General features: G+C 33.8%; 2 protein-coding genes across 2 annotated transcripts; one reads left to right on the forward strand and one right to left on the reverse strand.

Moving 5' to 3' along the window:
* Positions 1 to 529: 529 nt before the first annotated feature.
* On the forward strand, positions 530 to 882 carry LOC108913698 (transmembrane emp24 domain-containing protein bai-like; the record flags this gene model as incomplete). The annotated part of the gene is made up of 2 exons (XM_018719291.1): positions 530 to 656; positions 708 to 882. Coding segments are annotated over 2 exons (249 nt in total), but the record flags the coding sequence as incomplete, so codon positions are not given.
* Positions 883 to 6,717: 5,835 nt separating this feature from the next.
* LOC108913699 lies at positions 6,718 to 9,388 on the reverse strand. The gene is made up of 2 exons (XM_023455807.1): positions 8,241 to 9,388; positions 6,718 to 8,189 (listed from the first exon to the last, which is right to left on the reverse strand). Exons 1-2 carry the CDS (start codon positions 9,241 to 9,243, stop codon positions 6,973 to 6,975), a joined length of 2,220 nt encoding a protein of 739 aa, XP_023311575.1. The 5' UTR covers positions 9,244 to 9,388; the 3' UTR covers positions 6,718 to 6,972.
* Positions 9,389 to 18,965: the final 9,577 nt, after the last annotated feature.

The following is an 18,965-nucleotide window of genomic DNA, read 5'->3' on the forward strand; positions in this document are numbered from 1 at the left end:
TTATAAGGCCATAACTTGTAAACTATTCAACTTACCGATTCCAGATTTCGTGTGAGTTATTAGACAGTGATAAGAAATGAGAGGATGCGATGCCAAAATGTTCTGGTAATAATAAAGCAGTTTATAAATGTTTAATTCAAAAGTCGTAAATAAACTTCTTCTGTTTATAACTTTTGATCTAATCAATATTTTTTGACGCTCGAGGGCTAGTTTTGTAGGTCTTCTCAAGACGAAAAAAAAGTGCTTTACTATTTTCTTGTGGAAATGAATGGAAAAAAAATATAAGCGAAAAACGTGAATTTACGTAAAAATTACACAATTAACCACCATGTAAACAATCTTCCCCCCATTTTTATGACTGTGGAAACTAATATGTTATTGCACATAATATTTAGCGTCTATAGTGAGAAATTCAACTTGCCGAAACAAAAAGGTGCAAAATGGTCATTTCCCAGCTCTTTTTCCTGGCCCATATAGTAGAACATATTTTAAGAATACAGTTATACAAGTAAAAGTACTGTTGTTTTAGTATGGCGAAGCAGCACAATTGAAGCCAATAGAAAAGGAGTTAAAACGTTTGGAAGATCTCTCTAATGCCATTGTACAAGATTTTGCTATAATGAGAAAAAGGGAAGAAGAAATGAGAGATACAAATGGTAAGTTAAACATGAAAATGTAATTCTTTATTATTGCTTTTCTTTTTTTAGAATCAACAAACAGCAGAGTTTTATATTTTTCAATATTTTCGATGTGTTGTCTCTTGGGACTGGCTACTTGGCAGGTGTTATATTTGAGAAGGTACTTTAAAGCAAAAAAATTAATCGAATAAAATATATTTATTTTTTTTTAATTCTTTAGAAATAAAAGTTATTTTTTTATTACCTAAATGAAAATTTAAACAAAATTTCAGTTCAACTCTGTTAAATACTTTAAACAAATGTTAAGTTTTTTTTTAAATTAAAATATTTAAAATATCTAGATGTAAATATATTTATTTGTACTCATGTCATTTGTATAAAAAAATCTACGAAGTCCATGTGTAATCTCATGTAATGAATAATTTTTTGTAAAATTGTATGTTAAGTTATTGTTTTCATTTTTACCATCTCTTCAGCTTATTCTGACTTGTAAATAATATCACTTGTCATTTTTTTAAAACAAATTCAATGTAGATGATTATATGACATTTTGTTTAATAATTTCGATGAAATATCCAATAAAAGCAATTTTATGTGAAAATGTGTACTTTAAAGAGAGACTGGCGATAAAAGATTTGCAGGCTGCTTATAAAACATATTAAATTGAAACAGAAGGTAGCAAATATCAATTTAAGTAGAAAGTTTTCTATGTAAATAAATTTGAAAACCCATTCTGTAAGAAAGTTATGGAATGATAATGCCAAAAATATATTTAATACAAATAACTCCAAAATCCCTCATCAGATCCAAATGAAGCTATAATAGGATTGCCAACCATCCTGAATTTTGGTGCACCTCTACCATTTGAACTAATTTTTTATCAATTGTTCTGCCTCCTGCCATTAAATGTCGATTTTACACATTCATATATTTTTTATACAATTGCACAATCTGACATAACGTGTAACTAGAATGTTTGTCTCATTAAGTTATACTATGTACATTATTACAGCTTTCATAAATGATTACAAGCCACATGACCGCCGAGCTTAGGCAAGAAACATTTCATGGCTGGTATTGTCAACTAAAAATCCTTAAATCTTGGCGTCACCAATATTAATGACACGTTTGCAATGAACAATGACAAAACATTATGTCTATGAGATAATGCGATCGCTGATTGGTTGAATAAAATCTCATGAAAAGTTACACCAATCACCAACCAGTGAAACAGTATACATATTGTTTTTTAATGTCATCTGAATTTTATCGTTGTAATCATTTTTAATTTTGCCGAAATACGAGCCCTAACAACTTAATGTTCGGACAAAATGTAGTTTAAATATAAAACAGCTATTCAAACTTTATATATTTATTTTATATGGTGAAATCATTTATTTCCAATATTATACGTATTTATCTTCCTATATTTATGTATTATGGGATGAAACCCTAGAAACGAAGTTTTTTTTTAATATATTTGTAATATACAACAACAAAAATACCAATGTATTCTGGCAAATTAATGTTCGGACATACTAGAAATACATTCTAAAAGAATGAATTAAAAAGAAGTTACATCTCCTTTTGCTTCAATAACAGCTTTGATCCTCTTAGGCATTGTGGAAACGAGTTTTAGACAAAAATCTTCGGTAAAATTATTCCATATTTCTTGAATTGTTTTTCTTAGACCCTCAACAGATCTCTGGGGTTGGTTTCGCAATTTTTGTTTCATTACGTGCCATAAATTCTCGATTATATTCAAATCGGGGCTGTTTGCAGGCCACGATAGAACGTTCATTTCATTATTTGCAAACCAATGTTTTGTTGATTTGGCCATGTGGCATGAAGCTCCATCTTGTTGAAAGATGAAATTTCCAGTGGGATGTAGCTTTTGTAGTGATGGCAATAAATTTTCTTGGAGAATATCTTGATATTTCTGCGCGTTTATTGTCCCGTTGATGAAATTCAAAGTGCCTACACCTTTTCCGGACATACATCCCCAAATCATAACGCTCTGAGGAAATTTTACTGTGCGTTTCAGACAATCTTTATGAAATGCCTCTTTCTTAGTTCGTATTACTCTCTTTCTCAAGTCTCCCACGCAAACGTCAAATTTGGATTCGTCGCTAAATACAACTGCAGTCCAATCTTGAATAGTCCACGATAACTTGGATTTAGCCCAAATAAGTCAGAAGTGGCTTTTCTTTAGCCTATAAATAAAAAGAAGTAAATAAGTGTTATTTTATAGTTTATTCAAGAAATATATCAACTACCTTGTAAAAATTCAAGCCAGACTTATGAATCCATATCCTACAACATTCTCTGGACACATTTAAGCCGCAGCGTTTGTTCCACTTGGCTGTAATTGCACGCACAGTGGCTCTTCTGTTAGTTTTACAAATTTGTACCAATGCTCTTTGGCCTCTTTGTGACACACGATTAGGTTTTCCTTTACTTTTGCCTCTTATATTGACGCTACCTGTTTCCCCATACAACTTAATAACATCACCGACAATAGATTTTGCGATATTTAAACACATACTAATTTTTTCCATCGAATTACCTTCATGATACAGTTTAACAATAATTTCTCGCACTTTAATGTCAGTTGCTACGCCACGAACCATTGTCGTTGACAGCAATAAGATGAATAACAATATGCGTTACTTGTTTTTAAGTTTAAGCACCACCTACTTAGCAAAATAACACAACATATCGTTTTTGTACATTCCTAAACGTCCGTTAACTTTAAATGTCCAAACATTAAGTTGTCAGAATAAATTGGTAGTTTTGTTGGTGTTAACTTACAAGACGATGAAGAACACTTCTTTTGTAGCATATTGCCACATAATTCACATATTTTGAAAGATAATTACCAATTATACTGATCATAAGTGGTTTCACTATATAAAATAAAAATACGTATTTTACATAGCTGTTTTATTTTTAAACTACATTTTGTCTGAACATTAAGTTATTAGGGCTCGTATAATTACCGGCATCAAGGAAATAAAATTACTGTTCCAAACAAAATTACTGGTCATGTGGCTTGTAATTATTTATGAAGGTTCTGTGTCTGTATGTACATTTTAATTACATTTTTTGTTGATCTCAACTTTGCCCAAAGTATTTTCATTGTTTTATTTATTATCACAGTCCCATTTTGTGGTTGATAATTAAAAAAAACTAAAAAATAAATTTTTTTCATCCTTTTTTATTAAAAGTATATAGTATTGGATGATGATTCATAAAAAATCATAAGACAAATAAAAATGTCCTTGATTTTGTTACTTGTTCTGAATTATTTTGAAAATAGAAAATAAAAGCAGCTCTAAACTAAGCACAGGTCTTTAGATTATTGATAGTATTGTCTCATGGAAGAATAGTTTTTCCCTCGTATATTGGATATATAGGGGGTACGTGATTTGGGGTCTTTTATTATAAAAAAAATAATTGTAGTATTTTCAGTAATACACTTTTCTGAAAGAACATCTTGCAAGAAAGAAACTTTTATTGCAGGGAAAAATGTATTTTGATCAAAATATCAAAAATTTCATATTGAGAACCAGACATTTTCAAATAAATTGCAAAATAAATAAATATGTATCTACCAGTGTTACGAATATGTCCTGAAAGTAAAAGAAAATTACTTCAATTTATTAACAAAATTGTTTTAAAAATCTGAATAAACGAATGGAGCACTTTAAATTTTACAAAGCATTTGAAAGTAATTATAAAAAAAGACTGCCCACTTTAGCGTTCTCTAGCGGCTAAATTAAGCAACTTTTAAAAAAATAAATTTAGTCAAATGTATATCAATATTTACAATATTTTACCCCTTTGTTCATTGTGTTTAAAAAATGACCAAAGTTTTAAGAAATTTTCTTGTGATCTAAAAGAAACACGTTAATAAAAAAACAATTGAATGCTGCATAAATATGCACTGTGGTACCATGACAATCTTTTCACTTTCTCTATTATCCACAACCAATAAATAAACCAAAATGTTGTGCTATCAAAGCAGATATATGACATTTATACTGCTATAATTGGAAAAAAAGAGAGGATTGAAAAAACAAATATACACAGGGCATCGCATTAAAAGAAAACATGGTATCGAAGATAACAAAGAAATCAGATTGCTATTGGTGAAACAACATGTAACAAAAGAGAAAATTGATTCATGTCAGGTCGTTAGTGAATATTACAAAATATTGCTGGTGTATTTAAATTTAAAAATCATGGAACGGATACTTGAGCAGCAGTGGTAAACACGTCACTGAGTCGTACAAATGTGCAGAAAGTATTTGTCTGATACTCTTGTATTAGATACTGGAAGGATTCGATAGTACCATTCACCCCTCCTATTCCTATCCTATTCTCCTGTTCCAGCACACGCAGTTACAACTTGTCAGACAGTGCACCGGTGCAAGTGCAAACTATTAATTTAATCATAGAAACAGATTGAAGTCCGAACACGTCCGAAAAAAGTAGTAGTTTTAAATTCAAATATGCGATAACTGTCATTTACTTTTTATATTTATTACTTATATTTCTGTTTATATTGTTATTTATTATTTACTAATATATTTCAGGCTTAATGTTACTCAAATACAGATTATTTTATTGTTCTGGCGCTCTTGCTTCGCTAGAAGAAAAGGCCCTAGCCGGCGGGGCCCAGCCAGGACAAGAAGAGGTCCCACAAAGTGCCTACACCGGCCGCATTTGCGGTCGGGGTAGACGACGGATGGGGTCCACCTACGAAGGATGTCCATACCTACACGAGATGAGGCAGGATACAGAGGAATAATCCCCCTTGATCCCAAATCATTGAGGCCAATTTCTAGCCATGGATTAATGGCGCGGCAGCGCGATTATTTTATTAACCGTTGTATATTTTTTATATATTCTTTATTTTCCAAAATATTACAGGTAATGTCGTAGAAATAAATATTATTTTATTGTATGTTTTTGTATATCTGCCAGACTACCATATCATTACATATACATGCGTATCAAAACTTCATATCATAATAGTTACTACTAAAATCAGATACCGATGTTTTGATATCTGTAATCGATTAATTTCCAGTAATCTACACATAAGCTATACTCTACATCAAGACATGCAAGACCTTATAATACTGCTGACACTCAGTGTCAGATACGGTGGTGTCTTGTTACCACCCACCCAGACTACCACTACTTGACAATGACTTAGCAGGGTTCCCAGTGCTTTTGAAAACTTGAATTCCCTGACTTTCCAGGGTTTTCCATACCTAAAGATGAATGTTTTCCCTGACCTCTGATATGAAATAAATTCTTCAAAAATAGGTTTCCCTCAAGTTTTAAAAAAATATACACAAAAAAATAATTTATAGAACATTTTTATAAGTATGTACTTATTTGGCAAACACAAAATAAAATATAAGAAAAATCTTTATTATAAATAAACTACAGTATTACTTTAAGATCACAATATTTTAAAGCATATAATATTAATTAAAGTCGAGATTAAAATATTGCAAATTATAATGTTGATTTGTACCTTAAAATAACAAACTTCTTAATTTTTTATCAAACAAAATTCATGACTAAATTAAAGAAAAAGTTACTAAATAGTTTAAAAATGATAATTAAAAAAGTTCACAGTAAAGTAAGATATAACATTAGAAATTTAGGTACTTTTAATAAATGGAAAAGGGAAAATTTGTACCTTCCATCATATCAAATCAGTGGCAGCTGGTGAGATTTCAGGTATGCCATATCTCGATAATGAGACAAAGAACCCAAATCAAACGTTAGGTATATGTACTTCGATGATATAAAGAACTTTTGTAGGAGAACGATTTTGTAATTTACGAAAAAACAGTCCATTTCTCCTCGGGATTTTCAGATCAGATTGGCTTCTTTAATTTTTACATAAATTAAACGTAAATTTGTCAAGGAATTTTAAATTATATCGAGAAATAATAATTTTTGTTAAAACTACAGCAGTTTAAATTTTAATTTTATATTTGTGATACATTTTATAAATTTCAAAATACTATAAATTATACAAATATCATCACTTTTTAAATACATTTTAAATACCTCGATAACCTTTCATTTAATTTATGAAAAAAAGTTTCGTGAAAATTAAAGAAGCCAGTCTGAAAATCCCTACAGACAATTTTTTCAAATTTTTTTTCAAATTGCAAAATTGTTCTCCTTCTAGAAAAGTTCTTTATATGATCACAATACATATACCCTAACATTTGGTTCATGTCTGACTATCGAGATATGGCATACCTGAAATTTCACCAGCTGCCACTGTATCAAATCAAATAATTTAAAATAGATTTTTTTTTAACAATTGTAATTTATCATCAATTTCTTTTTTCTCTGCCAATAAAGTAGCATCCAGTTTTTTCTTCTTTGACTGTAAATCTTTTATTTCAATTTCGATTTTCCGCTTCTCATTTCTTTTTTTGGCCTCTTCATCAATACATCTTCGTTTCTCTTCCAGAGCTGTTTTGTATTTACTATGTGCCTGTCGACAATATTTCATCATTTTTTCATTTATAATAATCTCACTTCCTCCTCCCGCACACATAATACTGTCGTAAACTACTCGTTGGGCAGTTATTGAATTTTCTTGCAAATTTTCTACCAGCAATTGTTTGTTAATAGAAAAGCCACTTTCTACTGAAGCATTGCCATGCGAAAAGATTAAAATCATCTTGACAACATTCCATAGTTCATAAAATTCAGGTTTATTCTTTAACAATTTACTGAAAAACTTATCCAAATGTTCATTACCGTAACTCTTAAATACTTCTTGTTGCGTTCTAACTAATAATTTGAATTGATTTTTAGCCTTTTCTGCAGTTTCAGAACTAATTAAATGTTTCTCGTAAAATTCCTCCAACACAGTAATGATGCGTTTCTCTGCCAGTGAAGCACTGAACCTAATTACACTGGGATCAAGACAAGAAATACCTTTGGCCATATTATATTTCAAGCACGACCTCTCTAATATTTTTGAAACAGTGGCTATTAAAAAGCTCTGGCAATCCTTAAAGAAAATAAGTTTGTTTTTCTGGTTTGAATTGGCCTTGTTTAATAGTCTTTTTGCAGCAAAACCTATATCAATTTTAGTAAGTGGTAACAAAATATCTTGATTTTTAAAGTCCAATTTATAAAAAAGTTTATCAACTTTAGGAATATGTTCTTCTTTTACAAATTTTTCTAATAGTGTTGTAATTAGCATATATGTTTCAGTATACAAAAATGGTGAAAGAGGGAAATTACTTTGAAATTTTGTTAAAAATGGTTCTAATGTACTTGCCACCATAGAAAAAAATGCTATTTTTACTGGTAATAAATAATCTTTTATACCATTTAAAACATTTTTTGTTGAGGTCGAATGTGGTAACTTTACAGTATCACTCTGAACGTACAATTTTACACTATCAAATATTTCCAATGCACGATTAGCTGCACGAGACCCTTCAACCCACCTTGTCTGGCAAAATTTTAAAGGAAATATTGATGTCTTCGTAATTCCTAAAAATACATCTATTTGAAGAAAAAATATTTAATTTTTGAAAAACTTACCAATGAAGTCAGACCTTCTAGTGGGGGCATCTTTAAATAACCAGTATAGGCCTGTTAAGAAACTGTTTACTGACCAACCACTTGCTTTGTGGCCACTTTGGAGTGATCCATGAATAATGTGTAAACCGCAGGACCCTAGGTCCACCAATGAACATTCATCACCTAATTTTTCCTTTAATAGTCTGTAAAATTTCCAGTTCACTGCAGGACCATCCATGGATATTTGAATGATTTTATTAACTTTTAATTCCTGAATACCCAACAAAAAATGTTTTAAGATGTTTTCGGATGTAGGCCTGCCATTTATAAATACAGATGTTAAGTATCGGGTCTGGACAAAATCAGTGCAATCATTATAATAACGTACTGCTAAGTCCATTTGTCCTTTTTGAGACACTTTATTTAAGGCCTCATCAAAGCATATAACGTAATGTTCCATGTTCTTTAAAGTATGGTCTAGTATTTCTTTAAAATACTCATTTAATCCAAAACAGCACAAATAGGACGCTTTCGTAGATCCCAGAGACATATTTTGGGCAATATTAGAATCAGGAAACATTAATTTAAATAGAGGAATACTTTTATTGACACTATTTAGTGAACCATGTGTCTCTACCAAATGGAGCACCCAATAGATTTCTGCTTTGCAAACATTTGCGTTTTTTGAGAAAAAACTTGTAAAACCCATATATGTAGTTTTAGGTGTGCCAGTACTGCTACTTGGTAACACTTCATCGCTGCTATTATTCAGGTCTAATTTAACACTGAAGAAATTAGAGATTCCACAATTTTGTTCTCGAATCTTAATATTCTTTTTATGCCCCTCAGATTTTATATGGGATAGTATAGCCTGTCTCCCCATATTTGACAAAGTAACTTTCTTATTGCATATTTTGCATAGAAAACTAGTTTTATCTCCTAAAACTGCAGCTATTATTGAAGACCATTCTGGACACAGTTTTTCGTCTAGCCATTCTTGCTTAAAATAAGTTTTCCTAGACATATTTTAAAGTTACTTGTTTAAGGTGGATATTCCAGCCGACAAGATATTAAAGATCACAACAATCAACAAAGGAATTTGTATTATATTTTATCAAAAAACCCAAATCCCTTTATTGGATGGTCAATAGTCAAAAGAAACAATCACATTCACATAACCACAAAATTAACGCAAGTGAAAGCCATACCACAGTATACATACTCTCTGACCATAGAAACTCTGTGGCCATTAGAGATGGGTAGTATCCGTGTGATTCGTATAAACGATACGAATCTTTGTTGGGAGTCAGATGATACGACTCTCAAATGGAACGAAACTTTCGTATTTCGTACTCGTACTGGATACTAGAACTAGACAGCTGGTAATGCAAAGACTCTGTACGCAGGTGCACAGTGTGGTAGTATTAAATATGGTATGGTACGCCTACGGTACGATAAGTACGGGTTAAGAGCTAAGAAGGATTCCGTTATGTTCAAATCTCGTATTATTTAACACAAGCTTCACGTTTAAAATTCGTACAGGCGATTCGGTGCGCGCGCTAGTCAGTTATCGTTCACTTTCAATATAATTATATCGAAAAAGCTCTTAAGGGCCCCATATTCTTTAAATAGTGTTTTCCGCAAAGACAAATATTTTCAAACATTTAATAACTGAATAATCTAAAGCTTATCAAATAATAGGAATGTTATGNATTCCAATTTCTCACTGGACATTTCAACAAAACCTCTCTTATATTTAAACGACATACAAAGATCAATCTCGGAACTACCCGGAGTTCATATTCGACACTTCTCCGCCAGTTCATCCAATGACCTTTGGATATGGTTAACTTTAGGAGCTATCATACTCCTCATATTTCTATGTAAATGCTATCCCAGGATATTCTCGTACTGCAACCCCTACAGGAGAGGATTTTGTCGCATAACCCCCAGGAAGACTAAGAAGACGCAATCAATGGAAAAACCAAAGTCTTCCTCTACTGAACTTGTCGCATTGAAGTCCGCCGACCCTGGACCTACTCCAAAGCTCCAACCCCCGAGGAATCCTTTCTAAGGAGGGAGGTGTTATTATTCTGCTGACAATAGAAAATCGCCTGCTGAATTGCTAGCCGATAAATAGTATAAATACCCAACCAGCCGCTCAGAAGGACGATTATAGATTTAAACTTCACCTAACGCTGTAATTAAGACAAATAAAAGTGCTTTCTTCAAAATTTGTTATAATTTAAAGTTATCTGCGGTTAGTGCTGTTGAAATTCATCGAATCAGAACTGCTAGGGGTTGGTCAACTAGCCGCAGCTTCACTGTAGACGACGACCCGACCGATGTAGGTGTGTAGATAATGGCGATGTAGATGATGGTGCTGTAGATGATGGTGATGTAGATGATGGTGCTATAAATTATGGTAATGTAATGATGACGCTGTAGATGGCGATGTAGATGATGGTGTAGATGATGGCAATGTAGATTATGGTGATGTAAATGATGGTGATGTAGATCATGGCGATATAGATGACAGTGATGTAGATGATGGTGATGTAGATGTATATGATGGTGATGTAGATGTATATGATGGCGATATAGATGTAGATGATGGTGCTGTAAATTATGGTGATGTAGATGATGGTGGTGTAGATGATAGCGATGTAGATTATGGTGATGTAGATGATGGTGATGTAGATCATGACGATATAGATGACAGTGATGTAGATGATGGCGATGTAGATGTAGATGATGGTGACGTAGATGATGCTGATGTAGATAATAGCGATGTAGATTATGGTAATGTTGATGATGACGATGTAAATGATGGTAATGTAGGTGACGGTGCTGCAATTATGGTGATGTATATGATAGCGATGTAGATGATGGTGATGTAGATGATTGTGCTGGAGATTATAGTTCTGAAGATTATGGTGATGTAGATGGTAATGTAGATGATGGCGATGTAGATGACAGTGATATAGATGATGGTGATGTAGATGATGGTGATGTAGATGATGGTGCTGTTAGATGATGGTGATGTAGATGATGGCGATGTAGATGATGGTAATGTGGATGATGGTGTTGATGATTTAAAAAATATTCGCGCAAGACAGTGCTCCGCAAAGCGGAGCTCATGCACAGCGCCGCCCGAGGGCCGAAGGCCCGAGAGAAACGTCAAGTCGGCAAAGCCGACTTGCCTAAGTTTCTAGTCCAAATATATTAAAATCCGATAGCTCCGTCTGCGTCGCACGATCGCCCCGAAAAAGCACCGATTTGCGTTGGGGTCTGCTTCTCCAGAGTGCCACGTCGCTTAGGGGTATTCCGGTGGAGGTTCTTCCGCTCCTTCCTACCTAAAATCCGGTTCACCCGGAGCCCTATGGGGGGCGTGGCCCAATTTTTGTACGAAACGCACGAGTCCGACACGCCCTACTTACCGATGAAACCTGACGATCGCCTCGTCGGTTTCCTCTATTTAATTTTTATTTTACCTACGTTATTTATTTAAAGCCGTGCGGAAAATACTCATATTTATCGACCGGATGCCTTTTTCAAACCTTTAATGTAGAACTTTCCGCGAAATCACGCGCAGGATTCGAAATGCGGCCGTAAATACGTTAAAATACACTCTCTCGCCAGCTGGAAAACGTATACTTTGCCCCACAGAATTATTTTCCCGCAAACTGCGGAATGGCGTGCGACTGGGCACGAGATGTCCATTCGATCATCCTTAATCGTTCGGGGGCATTTTTGTAACGTTCATTTCACGTTTTCATATTTATTTTTGCCTCTTTTTGGGGTCCACTCGACGACAGACGACCATTTCACAAGCCGTAAAGATTGAAGCTTTAAGACACGCCCACCCGGAGAAAATTCGAATGTCGTTAGAAACGTCAGATTGTCAAAATAATTTCACGCCAAACGCGAAAGACGTCTGTAAGGTCGCGGCGAACCGTTATTTTACCTTACTAGGCCTTTTTTTAACCTTAATACATTGCTACGCCACGACATATACAGGTATTTCTTATTATTAGGTTAGGTTATTTACATTTTCGTACCTCTACCGCTTGATATGCCTACGATTAGGATACCTGTTCCCCTAATTAACGTAACTACTTGCCCTCTAAAATTGCATAATTTTAAACCAATCCGTAGTACCTAAACCCTTGAACCTTTATATTGGTACATTTGCTTCGTTAGTTACTATATTGTATTAGTAAAAATAAATTGTAGTTAAACTACTTTTCCAAGTAATGGAATGTAGTTATTTATCTGTTTAGATAACATTAGAAAAACTGTTGATTACTTCAGCTGTGAACGACGACACTACGCGCTCAAGCCAGATTGGAAAACTACCATTTTGGCGGACGGACTGGGTATCTCCGCGAGATACGAAGCGGCATAACCGCGCCTCATCTACCTTCTTCGTCGCTTATGAAATTTTTGCAACTTTATATTCGCGTTTTCAAATGTACTTTCTCCGTGGACTTCTCACTGACATACGGCCATTTTATAAGCGAAATGGATTCAAAGAAAATTTGAAAATCGCGAAGAATGTCAGATTGAAACGTCAAAATAAATTTCACTATATTTGACGTTTCCAATTGAGGTTAGAAAATCAAAGCGAACCATAGATCGATGGAAGAAACAGACTGATTGATATTTGACGTATTTCGTAATTTAGGTTAGGAAATCAGACGGTACCTACTACGCGATTTTTGACCGTTTCTAATTGAGGTTAGAAAATCATAAGGAACGTACTAATTGATATTTGACGTGCTTCGTATTTTAGGTTACGACATCAAACAGGAGTGACGAGACGATATTTGACGTTTCTAATTGAGGTTAAAAAATCAGTGGGGACCTACTAATTAATATTTGACGTATTTCATAGATGACATCGAGGTGAAAAAATCAGATGGACCTACTAGGCGAAACTGACGTTTCCAATTGATGATAGAAAAAAATTAGACGGGACTTACTAGACGTTTGATGTATTTATTTAAATCAAAAAATTTTTGTTTACTGATCAGAGGCCTATTTCAAACTTTTTATATAGATTGTTTCGCGAAATTAACGAAGATTCGAAGTGCGGCAGCTTAAAAAATGAACGATGACACTACGCGCTGTCTCTCCAGTCAGAGTGGAAAACTAACATTTTGGCGGACGGACTGGGTTTCTCCGCGAGATCCGAAGCGGCATAATCGCACCTCATCTCCGTTCGTTCGTCGCATGATCAAAATTTTGCAACTTTATATTCGCGTTTTTAAATATACTTTCTCCGTGGACTTCTCACTGACATACGGCCATTTTATAAGCGAAATGGATTCAAAGAAAATTTGAAAATCGCGAAGAATGTCAGATTGAAACGACAAAATAAATTTCACTATATTTGACGTTTCCAATTGAGGTTAGACAATCACAGCGAACCATAGATCGATGGTAGGAACAGACTGATTGATATTTGACGTATTTCGTAATTTAGGTTACGAAATCAGACGGTACCTACTACGCGATTTTTGACGTTTCTAATTGAGGTTAGAAAATCAGAAGGAACGTACTAATTGATATTTGACGTGTTTCGTATTTTAGGTTAAGATAACACACAGGAATGACAAGACGATATTTGACGTTTCTAATTGAGGTTAAAAAATTTGTGGGGACCTACTAATTAATATTTGATGTATTTCATAGATGACATCGAGGTGAAAAAATCAGATGGACCTACTAGGCGAAAATGTCATTTTCAATTGATGTTAGAAAATTAGACGGGACTTAGTAGACGACGTTTGATGTATTTATTTAAACCAAAAAAAATTTTGTTTACTGATCAGAGGCCTATTTCAAACTTTTTATATAGAACGTTTCGCGAAATTAAAGCAGATTCGAAATGCGGCAGCTTGAACAATAATGAACGACGACACTACGCGTTGTCTCTCAAGTCAGACTGGAAAATTAGGATTTTGGCGGATGGACTGAGTTTCTCCGCGAGATCCGAAGCGGCATAATCGCGCCTTATCTCCCTTCGTTCGTCGCTTAATCAAATTTTTGCAACTTTATATTCGCTTTTTCAAATGTACTTTCTCCGTGGACTTCTCACTGACATACGGCCATTTTATAAGCGAAATGGAGATTCAAAGAACCTCGAACGCAAATCGACGAAAATTTAAAAATCACGAAGAATGTCAGATTGAAACTTCAAAATAAATTTCGCTATATTTGACGTTTCCAATTGAGGTTAGAAAATCACAACGAACCATAGATCGATGAAAGGAAAATACTAATTGATATATAACGTATTCCGTAAGCAATTTAGATTAGGAAACCAGACGGGACCATAGAACTACTGGATTCGCCCAACTGTCATTTTGCCAATATAAACGGCAATGGCATAGACGTGTGCGAGAGAGATAGAGCTGGTGCGGGCTAATGCTTCGTTCTTAAAACTTCCAAGTATCGCGTGAATTAAATTGAATTTCTCTTGTTTTAACAATACATATTTGTACGACTAATTTTAATTATTTAGAGTGAAAGATATTTTATTATACGTAATTAAAAAATATTCAGTTACAATTTTCCAAATAGTTTTTTATAATGCCTTCTTTATATATGTATCCATTTATTTTCCTCACATCGTAAGCTCGATCAGTTAAAATTACTGCAAGCTCTTCTAACGTAGTTTCAAATGGTTCATATTTTATTTGTAAAACTGCATTAGTTGGAACTGTATCGATGCTTTAGCTTCGTTCAACATATTCCAAGCGAATTTTTGCCTAAGCACATTAAGCACATTGCAGTTGAAGCTGTTTATATTCAATTTGATAAAAAATAATTCGAAGTGCGACACATTGAAGGGGGCAAAATTTTGACGTTAAAATGACATCTTATTTTGAGGATGGGAGAAATAATATAATCTAATAAGTTGTCACCAGATACAACTCTACTTGGTTATTATTTTCAAAAATATTCGAAAAATCTCTTTCCTACCTATAAAAATTATTTTTTTTTCCACTTAAACATCTCTTTACGCAATTAATCGCTGAACACAATTGCGCCATATTTGGTTTTCACATATACTGTCCCGCTAAAATTTAAGAAATCCTTTTCACGACTTTTACTCCAAAGTTTATTGTGATTTTGTTGTACCGGTATACCGTTATTTGTTTTACAAATATTTGCTTGCACTAGCTTCATCTGCCTTGCACACATCAGTGCAATTGACCTCTCTTTCTAGGACGAGTCCTTAGTTTATAAGGTCTATGGACGGAACCTACTACATGATATTTCACGTTTCTAATCGAGGTTAAAAAAATCATAAGGTACCTACTTATTGATATTTGACGTATTACATATTTTAGGTTAAGAATTCACACAGGACTGGCAAGACGATATTGACGTTTCTAATTGAGGTTAGAATATAAGAAGGGACCTTCTAATTAATATTTGACGTATTTCATAAATGAAATCGAATTGAAATCAGATAGGACCTACTAGGCGATATATGACGTTTCTAATTGATGTTAGAAAATCAGACAGGACTTATTAAACACTTATTATTTGACATATTTATTTAAACCAAATGCAGAAAAAATTTTTGTTTACTTATCAGAGGTCTATTTCAAACTTTTTATATAGAACGTTTCGCGAAATTAACGCGAATTCGAATATATCTTCCAATTTTTTTCTGAAAATTTATGTACAAAGTATTCTATAAAATTGACAGAGGTCTGGATCAGATTTTTCCTTACATATTTTACATATTTTCGTTTTACTTACATATTGAATCTTTTGGTCATGTTTTATGCTTACTAACTAGATGACATTTTGAATATTTCAATACTGGACGTTCCAACAAAATTGACCCATAGGGGCTCCTCTGCCAAAAACGGACATTTTTTTAAGTTGTTATCAAACACTTATATACAGGGTGTTTAAAAACCAAAGTACCGCGGAGCGTTGCTAAAGCCCCGCGCAGCGCGGCCCGAGGGCTAGGTTTTATAGGTAAATTTTCGTTTCTCAACGGCTTCTCCGCCAAAACGGCCATTCTTTTAAAGTGTTATCAAACATTTATATACAGGGTGTGTAAAAACTAAAGTACAGGGTGTTTTTCACTACAGTGATCTCACAAACGGTAAGAAATACGAAGTAGCTTAAATGGGGGCAAAGTTGCATAACTAGGAGACCAACATTATACCTCTAAAAATCAAGATTAATATTAGTTTTCGAAATTTTTCATGTTGGTAATTTAATTTTGGTAAAATTAAAAATTATTAAAACAATAAGATAAAGATTACATTAAAACACATTTTGTTTCACTGGTTGTGATTGGTGTAATTTTTCATGAGATTTCATTCAGCCGATCGCATTATCTCAGGCGAAGACGGAACGATTTGTTGCTGTTCATGGTAAGCGAATCATTAATATTGGTGATGCGAAGATTTAGGGATTTTTGGTTACCAGCAGTGGCGGTTTTACCATAAGAGCTGCGGAGCTGCAGATCACATAAAATTTTATGTATTTAATCATATTAAATATCACAATATATTTAAAGAATTCAAATGTACTCGCGCTAAAATAAATCTGGGAACTTATATTATTATTTATTACGACGCGAGCTACGCCCCTTAATATATGCAACCTCATATACAAAATGTGTTCACAGCGAACAGTTAGATGTGGCCTTTATTTTTATTGGCTAATCAGGCACGTGACCCAGTACACGCGTATATGAAGTTATGTGGCTGTAACAACGACAGTAAATGTAGCAGTATTTCGTTCGAGGTATGTGGTGGTTTATTTCTGCGAGCGGCACGTGTGAATGTTTTCGTTTAGGCGTCTACGGATATTATAGTTATTAAAATGAATAGCGTTTCGTTTTTACAAAAAACTTTGTTTCTCAGCCTTATGAGGATAAACTAAAAATAAAATAATTAGGTGGGCCAACATCACAATTAAATATTGAAGTTAGTGGAACAAGCCGAAGTAAAAGTTATAGAAGACAATTTAACAATATATACACAAAAGCAGAGTGGGTATGCGGATGTGATATCAAAAATACACTGTTTTGTTTTCCGTGCTTACTTTTCTATGGGGATAAAGCATGTACAATATACAGTGTGAAAGATGTAAGTCATTTAAGTCATTAGGTAAAATAAACATAAGAAGTCAGTTAGATTCTGGCTATTGGGATAATATACGGAAACACAATGAACAGGTAACGAAAAATCGTTATGTATTATCTAAAATCATAGATTGCAAAAAATTTTGCGGAGCTTTCGAATTAGCACTTCGCGGACACGACGAGACAGAAAATTCTAACAACCCTGATGTGTTTCGTGGACTCATAAATTTTAGTGCACATCTTGACGACATATTAAAAGAACATCTAGCCACATGGGTATGACCGGGATTTTGTGATTGTACCGGGAATTAGCTGTAGGGTCCCAGATATCGGATTTGCACGTATAACCTCCCGGAATATAATATATGTACATATATATAAAAAAAGATAAAAGAAAAAATCATAACACGGAGGAAAATTAAAATTCATTGAATCGTTGGTAAACTTCACAAACAATTTTTTTGTTTATAAACAACATTCAATAATTTAATAAAATATATGTATTTAGTTTATTCCAATTTATTTATATCGTCAATAGGTAATTCATGAAGATATTTCAAAAAGGTATCAATTTCAAAAATTGTTCCTGTGAAAATCTGTATTTTTGTATAAATGGATTGCTCCTTGAAATTCAGCAGTACCAGGAAAACGCGTGACCTTGAAAATTTTAAAATTTTTCCCCTGCGGCGCCGTTTAGAAACTCTCCGGGCACTTAATATCCCAGAATTCAATTCAACAAATGTAACAATCCTAAGCAGAACACATTAAATCAATGTTCACGCGCCGCCACTGGTTACCAGTACCAGTCGTGTTGCCTAAGTTCGGTGGTCACATAGCCTTGTAAACATTTATGAAGGCTCTGTATAATATTCTAGTATGTTTAAACTAAATGAACAGTTAATATATGAGTCATGTGTTAACAGAGCTAATTTATTGAAACAGTTCAGAAAAATCGTATCGAAACATAAGAACTATTTTAGTTTTTGTAATCAGAAACAAAGTTTATAAAGGTAAGAAAAAAAACAACTTGTGAATAGTTTCTTATATACATACGATGGCGTGCTGAAAATTAATGCCTCCGAATTTTGTATGTGAAAACTCAAAGCTTTTTAAATAAAACATCTTTATTAACATTCTACATCTTTATTCTTCATGTCTACATATTTATTTCTCACATAGTCACCCTGGCGACGTACACATTTCTCCCAATGAGAGGCCAGTTTGTTGATACCATAAATGTAGAATGTTTGACTTTATTGACGCATCCACAACCTCACCTCTGCTTGCACCGCTTCATCACTATCAAAGTGAACTCCTGGAAGGTGTTCTTTAAGTTTTGGAAACAGATGAAAATATCGGATAAGGCCAAGTCGGGATTGTATGGAGGATGATTGATGACAGTGAACCCAAGGCGTCAGATTGTTGCAGTTGTCGCAGCACCCGTGTGGGCGAGTCTGGCATTGTCATGTTCTTCGTTCGTGCTTTCAATTTTCTGAGGGTCTCGCAATACCTTGCAGAGTTATGGTGGTGCCTTTAGGCATGAATTCCAAATGCACCACACCATGAACATCTCAGAACACTGGGAGCATGACTTCGCCTACTAATGGCATGGTTTCAATTGG

The sequence above is a fragment of the Anoplophora glabripennis genome, unplaced genomic scaffold (assembly GCF_000390285.2).
Source record: "Anoplophora glabripennis isolate ALB-LARVAE unplaced genomic scaffold, Agla_2.0 scaffold928, whole genome shotgun sequence".
NCBI lineage: Eukaryota > Metazoa > Arthropoda > Insecta > Coleoptera > Cerambycidae > Anoplophora > Anoplophora glabripennis.